Below are 15,976 nucleotides of genomic sequence, written 5' to 3'. Positions count from 1 at the left end.
GCACCCCCCGTGAAAAGTGCCGCCGGAGCAGAGCCTTCCAAGTCCGACAAGTCAGGGAACACCAGAAGTTCTGATGAAGCACTGCGAGGTGAGCGACTGCTTGGCATTTCTTCGTCGCATTCCAGCTTTAACGAGGGAAGAGGTGGTGCAGAAAACAGAGGAGCTTCTCGTTGAGTGTTTGCAGTATCCCCTGATTCGAAACTGATGATACAAGGTGCTGCCGACTCGGTCGCATCCATGCATGTGTGTTCTCCCATGTAGGTGATGGCGAACATCGAGGCATCCTCTGTCTTTTGGACTTGTCGCGTGGCGTGGCATTCTCTGTCAAACTTGTGCGTGCATCTGTAGTAGCTTCTGCAAGTTGAAGCAACTCAACTCAATTCCAATGGGCAAATCATACTAAACTGCAACTTACTTTTGGTAGGTATACTGTTTTATGGCGCATTAATACTGCATTAATCCATGATATACTTTGAATTCCCCTCAACCCTATTACCATTTCTACTACTTAACATTAGAGGATTTGAATTGGTACCTTTGATGCGTAGTGCCGTGTATGATCTTTTGCCCATACTTTCTCCAAGTGTAGCCGTCTTCGATGTCCTTGGCATAAACTGTTCTGCATGTGTATGGATGCGATCTATAAAGAGAAGATGACATTTAACAAGTTGAAAAAAAGAAGATCACAAAGGCAACTGGACGTAGATAATTACAAAAGCTTCCTTTCCCTTTGACAGCTACATAATTGTGGAGTTGGTTAGCATTCATTATACTTTCAACAAAAAAGCTAAACTTATGCTACATTAAGAGATTCTCTCGAAGCCAATAACAAGCATCTGGAATCTATCCCTTTAATTATTGATCAAATTAAAAGTGGCTCAAATGACAGCAAATCCCAATCTTATCGGTAAAGAGATGAAATAGAAATAAACAAGAAATTTTTGTTTTACCTTCTTCTGTATCCGGATCTTCTTGGCGGTCCGATCTTCCTCGAGCTTTCACTCTTCTGTTCATCAGAACTGAGCAAGTTGGCATGGCCAAGTGGTGCTTCAGCCGTCATCTCCGTTCCCAAAAGAGAGATCGCTCTCGAGATGGAGCTTCAGTACCTCAACGAGCAACTCCTTCACTGGACCAGAATAGTTCTCTGGAGGAAGGCTCTCCTTGAGCTGCAGCAGGGCTTGCAGGCGAGTGGCCGAGTCCTGCCCCTTGAGCAACTCTCGGATGACCATCTTCATCGCCCGCCATGAACTGCCTTGATCATGATCATGGGAGTCCATTCCCATCTTCAACTCAAACCTCCTCCCCTTATCTTTTTTTTCTTATCAAGGCGTTTGATGATAGGGCAGAAAGTGAGATGTGAGGAACAGACAGGGAGAAGGAAAATTTATAGAAGGGAAGAAAGGGAAGAAAGGGAAGGGAAGGAACGTGGAATTTCAAATGAAACCCACGCGAGAAGACAAAAAAAAAAAAAAAGCCTAAGATGGGGACGTAAGCATCAGGACGTAACAGATGACGTCACGGAATTTAACGCTCTGTGTTCTTTCTTACATGCTTCCACAATCACATCTAGCACAGATTAATCCAGTTTAATCTGTTAAACAATTAATTTTAATACGATTTAGGGAGATTTTTATTGACAATATTGTAATACGTATCCTTGTGCAGTTTGCCAGGTCAATTTGTCGTTGGAATCCTGAGCATATGGTAATAGACTGATTTTTATAATTCTTTTCACTACTAGAGTTTGCTTAGACGAGATCAAATTATGATACTCTAAATTTTTTCTAAATCACTTTATCATTGTATCAATGAATAGATATTATAAATTATTTATGAATAATATTTTTAAATAAAATGTATAACTTATATTTATTAATAAAATTAATATAAATATAATAAATAAATAAACTCGACGTTCACCTCATTCATCATCCACATCAGAACTGGTGCGCTTGTTTTACTCGTTCACCATGTTGCTTGTGTGTCAGAAAACAGAGCCAAGCTTGAACAGGTATTTATATAATTAAATTATTGCATGTCAGAACTCATAAATGTTCTCAGTGTCCTCGATCGCACCTCATTCATCATGCAGTAATGTAAAGTAATATTTTTTTTATAATGATTAAATATAATTTTTTAATTTAATTTTTCGTAAATAATCATATGATCCACCATATTTTATTATAGTAATGTAAATTAATGCTTGTGCAACGAAAAGTAATTAATTATATAATTATGGACTCTCATATTCCAACATGCATCAAAAAGCAGAGTCTATCAAATTTTTTTTGTAATTTAAATGTTTAAATTTTATTTGATTAATTCTGAAAATAGACTATCTTCTTTCTAATTAGTCTATCAAATTAAATCAAAGTAGAATCGTATGCATACTTTAAAATCGTCCTCATTAAAATTTGAACTGATCCTTGTTTATCTTTTGAATGCTTTACCACTACAATGTAGAATAATCCTTGTTAATTGACTCAGACTCTATCTTATGGGTGGTGGCCTTCTCGGCTTTGCTTCGTCAATCTAATGACTGAATATGAACACACATGCATCAACCTTTTGTAACTACTACAGCATTATGTTATATTAATAATAAATTGCCTGAAAATTTCTTCTAAAAGCCTTTTTTCTAATGAGATAGGATAAGATTTGTTAGTGAAGGTTTGTGCCAGGAGCAGCTTTTGTCATCTTGCTTTTAGGCCAAATGATAGCTCATATTTGATACTGTTATCTTACTAATTGTATTATAATTAATTATATTAATTGAGATAATAGGAAATCATAACTCTAAGACTAAAGAAACAAGGGAAAGGAAAGAAACGAAATTGTTTATTTCATTTCACTTGCAGGATAAGGTGAAATCGTCATGAGCATTTAATTTTTTTTTGTATTTAAAATTTTATTTTATTTAATATTATAATAATTCAATCATAAATATTAAATATAAAATTTTAAATGACTTAATTATAAATAAAATAAATAAATAAAAAATAAAAAATATTTATAAAATTGTACTGTTTTTATTTTGGAAGTTCAGAATTGATTCAGACACCTGAAAACTTCTATCGCAGACGTTGTGTGCACAAACAGATGTGCAACATATTAAATATATATACATATAGGATTCTGATATCCTATGCGCCTGATCCTGCATGCCTTGTCCACGATAAAAGATTTCAGATGGCCGGAAGTGTTCTGAGCGCCCAAAATAAGAACAATATCATTTTTATTATTTATTTATTTTTTGTTTGCTTGTGATTAAAGTATTTAAAATTTTCCCTTTAGAATTAAGGAGTTGTGTTATAGTATTAAGTATAAAAAAAAATTTGAAAAAAATTAATTGCTCACGATGTGTGTTGGGTTGTTATCCCGCCCACCCCATGAGCAATTAATTTTTTTTTATTTTGAAAGTTTTTTTTTATACTTAATACTATAACTCAACCCCTAAATCTTAAAGGAAAAATATTAAAGAGCTTAAACATAAATTTAAAAAATGACACTATTTCTATTCCTAGCGCCTCGAATGGCTTCAGACGTATGAAATCTTCTATCGTGCACCGTGCATACACAAATAGGCGTGCAGGATATCAGAATCTTATATATATATATATATATAATTCTAATATCCTAGATTTCGAGAGTCTGAAAATTTTTCGGGCATTTGAAATAGTAAAAAGTGCTTATTTTTATTTTATTATTTATTTATTTGTTGGTTTACACTTAAATCATTTAAGAATTTTTCTTTAAAATTTAAGGGTTCAGTTATAGTATTAAATATAATTAAAAAAAATTAGTTGTTCATAGGATGTATCATATTGTTATTTTGCACTTCTTATCTTATACACTTCATGAATAATTAAATTTTATTTATTTTAATTTTTATATTTAATATTATAATCCAATTTTTAAATCTAAAAAAATTTAAATAATTTAATTATAAATTTAAAAAAAGTAACTCTATTTTTATTTCGGGCGTATAGAATCTTCTATCACGCAACGCGTGAGTAGAATCAAACGCGTACGGTATATATATTAAATAGAGAGAGTCAGTGAATGAGCGTATGTTTTAACGATAATAAAAAAATAAAGAGTGCTTTTTTGTTTTTGCCAAATATTTATCCATGGTAATTATAAATTATGCAACCCTTCCATCTATTTGCTTAACGTTCAATATTTGTGGAATTATTTTTAAAAAAAGATTAAATAACAAGCCCGTTATTTCCAAATATTCATTGAAAGCGCTCCACGGTAATTTTAAATTTCGGCATACCCTTCTCTCTATTCATTGGAGCAGTTAAATAGGTCAATTCATAGTTGAGTGGGTAAATACATGACAGATTATCATTGACGGGGCATAGTCGGTCATTTCAGTAGTAGCAACATTTTCGGTATAATAAGACGAATACCGAAATTATCAGTATACCAAAATTTTAAATATTATTAAATTTAATATACTGAAAATTTAAGTATTTATTATTTAAATGGATTATACCGAAAATACCGAAATTTGAATTATAATTTTTAAATTTAAATTGTAATTTAACGGTATAAATTTTCTATTTTAATTTTAAGTCTGTATACGTTAACCTATGTAAAATTTGATATACCGTACCGACCCACCACGTTCAATATTTGTGGAATTATTTTTAAAAAAAATTAAATAACATTTTGTTATTTCCAAATATTCATTGAAAGCGCTCCATGGTAATTTTAACTCATGCAACCCTTCTCTCTATTCATCCTCCGCTGAAAGCTCTCCACCATCGGATTCGACTCCGTTTGGCTGACCATCGGATTTTTGCCATGTCACGTGTCACGTGTGGATCACGGGCCATGATCCGATCACCTGTAAAATCCCTAAACCCTTGTTCATCGAGCTTCTCCGCTCCCTCTTCTCGGTTTCCTCGGGCGACCATCGCGGCAGCCGAGGCCTCCAACATGTCGCCCGCTCGCTGTTGTGGAGCTGCTGTGTTCCGCCACCTCCTTGGATCGCAGGCATCGTCCTCCGCTAATATCACCAACCCATTCTTGTTTTCCGCCCAAGGCGTTCGCCACAGAAAGCTCGAGGTGATCCTCACCACGGTATGGCTATCACCTTTACGTCCTTCTCCCTAGTTCAACATCCGTTTGCGTGATTCTGTCCGTGTCCATCAGACGATCGACAAGTTGGGGAAAGCTGGGGAGACCGTGAAGGTGGCGCCAGGGCATTTCCGCAACCACCTGATGCCTAAGCTGCTCGCCGTCCCAAACATAGAGAAGTATGCTTTCCTCATGCGGGAGCAACGCAAGGTCCGCTCCTTGTCTTTCTCTTTTGTGTTTTCGGATTGAATATCCTTTGACTATGTAGGAGTTTGAGGTACGCAATTGCCTTTGGTTGCGACATAAGCATGATGATGGGTCAATTAAAACCTAATCATACCAATAAATTTGTCTAAAAATACCATAACAACATCTTCCTTATAGGTAAATGTTGCCTAGGACAAACGGAATTGCTAATGTTGATTTCGAATATATTTAAATCTCTTTTAACATTGTAGATGGTGAAGCCAGTGAGACCTCTCACTTTTCAAAATGGGTGCCCTGATATATCATATTAAGAGATGACACAAACTTGATAGTGCGAAATGTTTAAGTAAAATTTTCAGGAACCGAAGCAAATTGTCTATTCAAACCGAACCACAAAAAACTGAACATTTTGGTTCAGTTGGGTTTGAATAATTAAAATTGTTGTTTTTTAGCTAAATGTGTTGTTTTTGAATGAAAATAATTTAAATTGTATTATCATTTTGGCTGAGTTTGTGAGTGGTAGGAACTAAAGCAAACGTTGTTTGTTTGGTAGATTCTCTACACTGAAACACAATTAGTTTCTTTTTTTTTTTTTAAAAAAAAGTGATACCAAAACGAACTGAAATTTTAGCTGGTGTCATGATCTTGCCTTGCTGCAGTTCCTTGTCTGTCTGGTTTTTTTATTCCTGCTTGTGCCATCATAAATCTTTTTGCTAACTCTGATTTTTCTTCCTAATATAATAGTATGCCATTACTTCTTTTATAGTGTATCTTATACTGGTTTCTATTATCATGCAAAAGGCACTGAACAAGAAAATAAGCAAAGAGAAATTAAAAAAAAAACAATTTTCTGTGAGACCTTCACATGCTACAATATTTTTTTTTTATAGCTTTACCAACGGGATGAAGGGGAATTGGCAAAAGAAGCTCCAATCACTGAGCAAGTCAAAGAGCAAGATGAAACATCAGATAGCAAGGTGAGTGTGAGACCTTTTCATGAGTTTCCCTTTCCAGTACATAAAATCTTGATGATTAGTCAAAACCAGTAAATCTTACTTGAATCTCCTTATTTCTTATCTAGTGCTGTACCAGTGATTTTTAACTGTTATTTTGATTGTTCATTTTTGCATGTTCATGATTTGTTCATATTTTCCTTTATTTTATTGTTGAAACCAAGGTATAAATTATGCCCATCTTGGAGTTTTGGTTTCTGGCCAAACTTATATAGCCACAGTGCATATCCTGTGGAGACTTAGCATGCTTCAATACCTATCAAAGTGCGCTAAGATGAATTTTAATGAGTTATACTCCTTTAAGATCCTTCCAATTGATTTACTTCTAAAAATAAAGCTATAATTATTAGATAGTTAATAAAATTAATTTTTTAATAAACAATTTAAAATATAACAAACATATTAGCCATTGTGCAATTTGCCAATATGGAATATTAGAGTGTTGTGTCTATGCCATTTGCTTATCTAGATGCTATTTTAGTTTTAAGTTGTACCTTTGTTAAATTATTGCTAACAATGCATCTTAATGTTAATTACGAAGGGAAAAAAAATAAAAGAGTCCTTTATTTTCATTATCGTCAACAAGATGTCTTATGTTGAAAAAAATTCAAAACAACACCCTAAATTTTCTTCCCAAATTACCTTCTTAACTCAACTTGTCTAACACTGCTGTAGCAGTTTTTGGCCAAAACTCTTACAGTGTGGAGCACTTTTGACTAATATCAGTTTTTACAAACATTGAAGTGATTTTGACCAACGTCAAAGCAAAGGTGATGAGCGTTGGAGTAGTTTTGACAACATTGAAGCAGTTTTAACCAATGTTCGAGCAATTGTGATCGATATTAGAGCAACTTTAACCAATATCGAAGCAATTTTTGTTTAATTTTGGAGCAGTTTTAGCCAAAGCTGCTATGACAATATTGGACTACTCTAGTAATGAAAAATTAGATTGGAGCGTTCTTTTGATATTTTTTCAACATGGGGCATCAAATGATAATTAAAATAAGGGGCACCCTCTTGATTTTTGCCCAATTATTAATAAAAATTATAAATATAAACTAATTATTTAACCCCTCACTTGATGATCCCATCCTCTTGTATGTCATTCGTGAATCACAATTGTGTATCCTCTTGTGATCTTAGAAGCTGCTCCTACCAATATCAGAATCACAATCTAACATCCTCTCACGATCTCAAAGATGTTGCGCCTACCAATAACATGGGATAGGGAAGAAGAATAAAGACTAAGGCTCCATTTGTTTCACATAAAATATTTTCAGAGTGTTGTAGTGTTTATGGAAAATCACTATGGATGGAAAAATGTGGGCATTTTGGGAAGAATGCAATATCCTCTGGAAATGATGTTTACCTTATGTCACAATATATGATATGGTAGAACTAATATATATGTTTCGTTTTTGTTTGGTTATGCCTATACTAGTTCTGATCATTGCAATTATTTGTTTTCTTTCTGTTTTTTCTTATTATTTATATCATAAGCGACAGACTTCAAGGAAATGTTCTATAAAGACTTGGCTGCTGCTAATTGGAAGGAACTCTTTATCAAAATACCTATGTAATCTATATGATCAAGTTGTTTGCAGATTTAGATCATGTATTTCTCAGTTACTGTTTAGCATAATTATGGCATCTTTATTTGTTGTAATAAATCACAACCAACACCATCTCATGCTTTGACTCATTTGTTTGGTGTATGGTTTTAGAATATACTTTCTGGTATAATATGCTATACCTGCATCTGCATTATGGATGCGACTTGCTATAATGTGTATTCTAATGGAGATTTCTCTTGTTTAATATTTTGAAATTTGTTATTTATGATGATATAGTAGGGGATAGAGCCCAATGACGTAGAAAGATCCATATGACTGACTCCACCTAGTGGGATAAGATTTGATTGTTGTTGTTATTTATGATTATAACTTTTTGAATTATATTTTTTGTGAATTGGTGCTGAGCTACTGTATCTCAGTATATTTAGAAGAATAATTGTTAACTGTCAATTTACATTTCTTGTTCCTTATGCCAATCCCAGGAAATTGTATATAAAACTTCTCGTTCTTATGAATCACTTACCATTTATCTCAATGCAAGTGTAGTCCATAAGCTTTGTCGAACTATATTTCAATCTTTTAAAATTGCTCTATGCATATATTTCAATAGGCAAAGCAAGAAAAATTGAAGGAATATCAGGCAGCGGCAAGGCGTCTTGATAATGCTCGCCTTGTGAGTGCAATCTGCTGATGTTTGTTGCTCCATCAAATGAATTTATTTTTATCACAGTATCTGTAAGATTTATTTATGTGGACTTTATTAAGAGTTAATTCTACAAATGGATTTTGAATGATGAATGTCGTATATTTCAAATATACAAGCTTAAAATCCTTAAGCCTTTGAGTTATTTGCCTTAATTGACATGTAGATGCTCACAAGAAGAGATTGATGGGAGAAACCTGTATGTTTATAGTGTTTTTTACTAATGACATCTCCAAGAATATTGATCTATTTTTCTTTGTAGAATCATTGACTAACATGGAGCTCATAGTTCAAAATATCTAAAATTTAAAATACAAAGATATCATCACAGTACATTTTAGTGCAGTCTACATTGAGATAGTTGTAGCTTATTAGATTGTCATTTAACATGCAAACTTCTCCTACACACGCAAGTCATATCAGGGTATTGTCGCTTCTCATATGGATGTTTGGATTCACTTTAGTGTGAGTACTGTTTTTGTGGATATCCATAATGATGTCTGATTTAGAATGCTTGTTGGAAGTAGTATTTTGTTGTAAAACTAGAATTTTTTTTGGCAACTTGCCCCATTCAAACCTGGCCCATTCAGACTGTATCTGTTGGTGAACCATGGGGCCAATGTGAAATTATCCTCCTCTTGGGCAAGGTTTACTAGGATAGTATTCCTCCTGTACGATCTTTTGGATTCTTCATATACTAGTTAATACATGCAAATTGTTAACTGTATTTACTGTCTCAAGTTCATCTTATTATTTTGTTGTTTGATGAAAACTAACTGTATTTTTGCTGATGGAGATAATTCCTGTGAATACTAGTACACTTATTTTTCTTTACTGATTTCCATTTGAGCTGTTATGTATTACATTATTACACATGCTAAATTTGCATGTCCAAATATTGCCTGTAGACCTTGTGGAGGTACATCAAAGTTGACAATGAGATCCCAACACCTGTAAACAAGGATGAAATTGTAGCTGAGGTACAACAAATTTAACTCACTTTATTGTGTTTATATCACTTGTTTGTGTGTATATTCTTCATATCTGTGCATATCCATGTGATCCATGCTAGTGCACACATCTGGAAATCAGCACACTGCAAAGTTCCTTTGGGTCGAATGTGTGCATATACACTAGTTTCTGTTAGGAAGAATGATAGTTATTACCCATTGATTCTGCTAGATATTCTTCACATGCTAAAGTAAAATGCCGGGTACTCAATTTGTTGTCTGTTGCAAAGATGAAGTTCATGTCTTAGCGGCCAATCCTATCAGTATGCATTTTATAATGCCAGCTCAAAAGTGTCTAAACTCGTGTGGTTCTACAAATGTGAATCTAGAAATGTGAATGACCTTGTTGAAATTCTGAAAGGAAACTATTCTCAACTTACAACGAATCCATGTTCCCCACTGCCTGTGAAATTGTAATTACAAAACGAAATCATAGTTATAAATCCACATGATTGTCCTGGAAGTATTTTGATTTTGTCATATCTACATGGAACAATCACTCTACATGAATTTGTTTTTGTTCCATTATCTGGAGCGAGCATCTAATGCATATATGCAGGTTGCGAGGCAACTTGCTGTGAACATCCATCCTGACAACCTACACCTACCATCCCCACTCTCATCCCTGGGTGAGCACGAAGTGCCCCTGCGCCTTCCCAGGGAAATACCCCGCCCAGAAGGAAGGCTTCAATGGACTTTAAATATCAAGATTCGCCGGAAATGAATTCTCTTTGCGGCCTCCTTAAACAGACGATTATTAAGAAATTCTCTGACTTGTCGTGGAACAACCATGAGCCTTCCAAGTATTTCATAGATTTTGCATTTTTCAGTGTTTTATTTAACTCTAAGTGGGGTAATTTTTCATTCAATTGTGATTTATGTTTTATCCAAGAAAGCATCCTTGAATATGCCATCTAGTGGAATTTGCCTTGATGGACTCCCTATTCTGCTTCTGAGGCCAACAGATTGTGAATCATATTATGAATATACTGCACTTGCACTTGGAATTTGTGGATTTCATCTTATTTGTTGTGCATATTGCTATATCTGCATGTCAGGGGAACATTTTGTCATCTTATTTGTGTTTAGACCGTGTCTGACTTAATCTATTTGTGTTTTCGGATTTATTTTGATTTTGATGGTTCATGAAAAGTTTTCATAAGGTGAGTAAGTAGTGGATTAATCACAAGAATTGAATACTTGACTTATAAAAATATATATATAATAAATAAAAAATTTTATATGATAAGGTAGAAGGATAAAATAGATAAGAAATTTTTTTAAGGTTTGAATTTAGGGTTCAGAAATAAGATTTTATCTAAATCTTATTTTTAATTTTTACATAAAAAATGAAAATTAAAAAAAAAATTTAACACATGTATTTTCCATGAATGGATGTTCAGTAATAATTCTCTCTCTGTATAATTATTTTTAAATGCTAAATCAATCGCTTGTCTCACTAAATGTTTGAGAATGATTTATTTGGATTCCTGCGTTGACAATATGTAAGACCGTGCAGCCACCTAGCAAAATCCCACAAGTCGCCAAATTTTTCTTATTTTTAAAAAAGTCAACTTTTCATATTAGTCTTTTAATAAATGTCAACCACTGACAAAAAACAAAGAAGTCATGTGCTATTAACATTTTGTCAACTGTACAATAATTATATGGTAACTTTTATTCATTCACATTTAGCAAACGAAAATGTAGTAATAAGTCTATAATTTAACTAGAGAGGCGAATGTTGAATATTTCTTTATTAAGAACTCAATTTTTTTTAATTTAATAATGACTAATATGTCAAGAAAAATGATAGACGGCATGAAATCCCAGTATGATACACACAAAGCATGAATCCCACCTCTATGCCTTGTGTGTGTCATGTTTGGATTTCATACTGTATTTTCATACAGTCTATCATTGCTCGTAATTCATATAATTTATTAATATTTATAACATAATTCAACAATATTTATCATAAAATTTAATAGCTTTGATATTTGATAAATAAAATAGAATCAAAGGAATTGACTAGTCCAAAGTGAAAGATTTGACTATGACCAAATATATTTTTATCAATAAAATGGTGTGGTGAAGTGAAAAAATCATCTTCTAAAAGTTATCCATTCTTTGTTATTTGAAACTTTTATTCCATCCAAATTTTGAATAGATCTATAATCATTTATTTTATCAATAGACTACTTTCTCAAACACTATACTTTGAGTCTTTTTATTTTCATCTTTATCAATAACATTCTTAGTATGGACATTTACATACATTTAGTTGTGTAAATCATTCATTTGCCTCATCATGAATGCCACAAACTTTTTACTCAATCTATTATATGTGCATTTATGGGATATAATACTAATCACAAGGGCTTTATGATTGAACACCGACTGACTCCCGAGCCTGAGTGGTGTAGGGTCACTTTGACAATAGAATGGGGTAAATAGCATAATCACTTTTTCATCGTTCTTTTTCTTTTCTATCAAAGTTAGTTAAAATACATAGTAGAATAATAAATAAAATAAGATAATAAGGAACACCAAGTTTAACGTGGTTTAGCAACCCCTGAGTCCCTACTCCAAATCGTGAGCACTAGTGTTTTCTCCTTTCTGAAAATCAGGATGCATTTGGTTCAAGTTATAATACATAACTTTGATTATGTGATTATTAGGTAATCATATAATCAAGATTATGAGGTATAATATCGTTTGATTCAATTTATTTTTAGAATAAATTAAATTAATAATATTAATAATAATATTATTAATGATGATAATAAATTGATAATATATATAATAATTATAATTTATTTATATTTTAAATTTAAAAAATATATATATAGATTAATAAAATAATTTGTTAAAATAATTATTTTAATAAAATAATTCATTAAATTAATAAATATAATTTTTTTAATTTTATTTTTTAAAATTTAAAATAAATTTATATACATTTTAATAAATTAATTCATTAAAATAATTATTTTAATAAAATAATTCATTAAAATGATTATTTTAATATAATAATTCATTAAATTAATAAATATAATTTATTAAGTTTATTTTTTAAATTTAAAATAAATATATATTTTTAATAAAATAATTCATTAAAATAATTTATTAAATTAATAAAATAATTTATTAATTTTATTTTTTAAAATTTAAAATAAATTATCTCTTTTAATTTTATAAGTATTTAAATTAAAATTTATTGAATTAATTAACTCGGTTTCAATTAGATTTCACGGTACAGTTCAATTAACTTAGTTTTAAAATCGAAGGATAATTATGAAAAAAACTTTCATTAACCTTTAGAATAGTAGAAACCTTAGGCTGCCAAGGTAATCACATTCTTGGATTATAACCAAATGGAAAAAAAAAAAGAACTCTTCAATGCACAAAGTGGTCATGGTTGCGGTGCCCACCACAAATAGGTCGTGGTTGATGTTGTCTCCATAAAATTTCTAGCTTTTCATTTTTGGATGAACCACAACCGTAGTGCCTACCATGAGCAAGTTATGGTTCTTGCTTGTTCCTCTAGACATATTAAGTCTTGTACTCATGAGTGTCCTGAATATACCTAAAAACCAAATCAGAACATCAAATTGTAAAACAAAGGAACAATTAAAAAATTAAAATGTATAATAAACTTGAGTTACTTCCCAAAAAGCGTTTATTTTATATTATAAACTTGACCCTTATCATTCTCAATCTGGAGCGCGTGATTTGAGAAAGTTGTACTTCCTTCCTTTCTTAATAGGTTCATTAAGAGAGTATCCCTAATCTTCGGGAGTATGGTACAATGGCAAAGCACTTCCGCAATTAATTGCGGATTTATTTTCTCTAGTGAGAAGAAAATCCTAGAATGTTGGCTGCGAAGCAACACATCATTCACACTTTCCAATTTATTATGATGATCAGTAGAAAATTTTCTTAGAGCGAAACTTGTCATTTCTTGAATTAATCAGTTCGAAGAGCTAAATAGATTACTAAAAGAATTTTAAATTAAAAGAATACCTCTTAAACCTTACTTATGCAGTAACATGATCCTCGTTAACTAGTCTTAGTTCTCTGTGAAATCTTGCTTAAATCTTATTAACTTTGGTGTCATCGTGTAGGCACATGAATATGGGGTTACTTATTAAGCCCAAGAACAAAGCCATTTGGTGTCATCATCATCGTGGAGATACGAACATCCTTTTGGACATCAAATATGCTCGATTTCAAAAATATTCAAATTATATTTTATCATATTTTTTATCCTAAAATACCTTTATACAATATATACTAATCTGAATAAAATTATTATAGTTCAAACTGTTTCAACTTAACCTGCACATGGAAATTTCAACCGCAGAAAATATATTAAATCAAAAGCACGAATGATTAGTCAGAGTTGCGACTTATGTTTAATGAAATGTAGCTAAAGGCTGGCCCACAAATGCCAGAGGCAGAAGATGAGAAGAAACTTGCAAAATATTCCAACAAGAGATCTCTTTTTGTCGTAACGTGAGAGGATCCCGTCTGAAATTGTAATAAAAATATTATATAAAAATCAATTAAAATGTCAGCAATATCTACTGAGTCGTACGGTTTGAAAAAGATAACGGTGGACAAAATCTTGGAATCGGATCCACTGCACTGATGGGAACACGGTTTAAGATTTAAGCCTTTTTTCCTTGACCACGTAATGAGGCTTGAAGTTGCCGTGGAAAAGGACCTTGATAGTTTTTACTTTTTGACTTCTCAAAAAAAAAAAAAAAAAAATTATAAATTTACCGCAAGCTTTTATTGCTACCAACTCGGGAGGTAGGGAGCTCACGTGCCCAAAAAAATCTTTAAATTTCGGCCCTTTATTTTTTTTTTCTTCTGAATTTACTGGAAAACAGGAAAGGTTTGGTGAAAGAAAATGAATGTGAGGATTTGTCTACGACGAATAGTTGCAATGAAGAAAAATATTACGGCGCACACCTTCGGTCTCCCCATCACACGCGCGCGGCGTAGACTACTGTTTTAAGTTGCGCAGGGAAAGGGCATGCGCTCTGTTTCCTTGCTGTTCTTGTTCTAGATTCAGATGTTGGATGCCCCTCGAGCATAGATTTTCTTTTTTTTATATATTTATTATCATCACGAAGAACAACTCCTTTTTCGGCCACTGATTTTTTTTTTCCATTGTTTGTTTGTGAATTATCTGTTGGGGATATATATAGAGGTATTGCTGCTGCTGCTGTGATCTTGTTAGCAGCGATTTTACAAAAGGCAAGGGCGTTGAATCGAGAGGGAGCACATTCGAGCTCTTCAGTCTTTTCTTAATTTTGCCCATTCACGCAAAAGTTTTTCCTGCGTTTAGGATCGATCCGCTGTCCAGGTTGGTAGGAGAGATGGGAGCCTTGTAGCTTTTGTTGAGATCAAGTTGAAAGAGATTCGCCTTCCTTTGATATTTACTTACAAGATCCAGAAACACAGATTAACCTAAGAACAAAAAGATGTTATTATGATAGATTTCTTCAGAAATTCAATTTCAATGTTTTCTTCCTGCAGGCACCAAAAGCTGATTGGCTTAATTCACTAATCATGCCTTGTTTCTCTTGCTTATTTAGAAAGAAAAGTTCGTCCCAGAGGCATCCAAGTTTTCAAGGTAATCCAGTTCTTTGGTCGTATGATTTGGCCGCTTCCACAAGCACAAAGCACTGATCGAGCTGGTGCTGGTATTGGTATTGATTGCAGAACTAGCTGGCGTGGAAGATGTAAAGATATACTCCTACAATGAACTGAGACAAGCTACTCAAGATTTTAGTCTCGCCAATAAAATTGGTGAAGGTGGTTTTGGTTATGTATTCAAGGTACTCACCCAACCTTCATATGTAATTGCCATAAGCAAAAAAGAAAGATCATCATATTCTTGATCTACTTATGCAGGGAAAGCTTAAAGATGGATTGGTTGTTGCCATAAAGGTGCTCTCCAGTGAGTCCAAACAGGGAGTGCAGGAGTTCCTGAATGAGCTTAAAACAATAGCCAATGTTGTTCATGAGAATTTGGTTAGAATCTATGGCTGCTGTGTGGAAGAAGATTACAGAATCCTAGTGTACAATTATGTTGAAAATAACAGCCTAGCACAAACACTTCTTGGTATTTTTCAACTTCCAACTAGATACTTAAATCTATATTTTTTTTCATGCAACACACAGACAGTGGATTCACTTTTGTTGAATTCCTTTTGGGGATTTTACTTAACTTCTAGGTAGGGGTCACAGTAACATTCAATTCACTTGGAGGACTAGATACAATATATGCATTGGGGTTGCTCGTGGCTTGGCATTTCTACACTACGAAGCCAAACCTCCTATCGTGCACCGAGATATAAAGGCCAG

The 15,976-nt window shown here is 32.9% G+C and overlaps 3 protein-coding genes across 3 annotated transcripts in view; 2 read left to right on the top strand and 1 right to left on the bottom strand.

Annotated features, from left to right (window-relative positions):
• LOC141815675 (putative WRKY transcription factor 70) lies at positions 1 to 1,405 on the bottom strand (the record flags this gene model as incomplete). The annotated part of the gene is given in 4 exon segments (XM_074703627.1): positions 1 to 354; positions 536 to 640; positions 951 to 1,096; positions 1,098 to 1,405. Coding segments are annotated over 4 exon segments (791 nt in total), but the record flags the coding sequence as incomplete, so codon positions are not given.
• A 3,499-nt stretch (positions 1,406 to 4,904) lies between these two features.
• LOC141815371 (uncharacterized) lies at positions 4,905 to 10,464 on the top strand. Its single transcript, XM_074703321.1, has 6 exons — positions 4,905 to 5,091; positions 5,164 to 5,298; positions 6,186 to 6,272; positions 8,493 to 8,555; positions 9,494 to 9,565; positions 10,155 to 10,464. Exons 1-6 carry the CDS (start codon positions 4,948 to 4,950, stop codon positions 10,317 to 10,319), a joined length of 666 nt encoding a protein of 221 aa, XP_074559422.1. The 5' UTR covers positions 4,905 to 4,947; the 3' UTR covers positions 10,320 to 10,464.
• A 3,581-nt stretch (positions 10,465 to 14,045) lies between these two features.
• Positions 14,046 to 15,976, top strand: part of LOC141815199 (putative LRR receptor-like serine/threonine-protein kinase At1g53420) — a 7,419-nt gene continuing 5,488 nt past the window's right edge. Inside the window, exons 1-6 of the mRNA XM_074703117.1 lie at positions 14,046 to 14,108; positions 14,815 to 14,972; positions 15,205 to 15,242; positions 15,332 to 15,447; positions 15,524 to 15,734; positions 15,847 to 15,971. Of these exons, the coding sequence (XP_074559218.1) occupies positions 14,046 to 14,108; positions 14,815 to 14,972; positions 15,205 to 15,242; positions 15,332 to 15,447; positions 15,524 to 15,734; positions 15,847 to 15,971 (711 nt within the window). The remainder of the gene's footprint in view (positions 14,109 to 14,814; positions 14,973 to 15,204; positions 15,243 to 15,331; positions 15,448 to 15,523; positions 15,735 to 15,846; positions 15,972 to 15,976) is intronic.

This window comes from Curcuma longa, chromosome 21, assembly GCF_044706935.1.
Source record: "Curcuma longa cultivar G26 ecotype Majalengka, Jawa Barat chromosome 21, ITB_CL_G26_1.1, whole genome shotgun sequence".
Lineage (NCBI taxonomy): Eukaryota > Viridiplantae > Streptophyta > Magnoliopsida > Zingiberales > Zingiberaceae > Curcuma > Curcuma longa.
This window is presented reverse-complemented; position numbering and strand designations above follow the sequence as displayed.

Bases quoted from the DNA above. Each gene is read 5' to 3' on its own strand.
- LOC141815371 (XM_074703321.1), top strand. From the start codon at position 4,948: ATGTCGCCCGCTCGCTGTTGTGGAGCTGCTGTGTTCCGCCACCTCCTT. The intron at 6,273-8,492 runs GTGAGTGTGAGA...ATATTTCAATAG, and splicing joins ATGAAACATCAGATAGCAAG to GCAAAGCAAGAAAAATTGAA. The intron at 9,566-10,154 runs GTACAACAAATT...GCATATATGCAG, and splicing joins AGGATGAAATTGTAGCTGAG to GTTGCGAGGCAACTTGCTGT.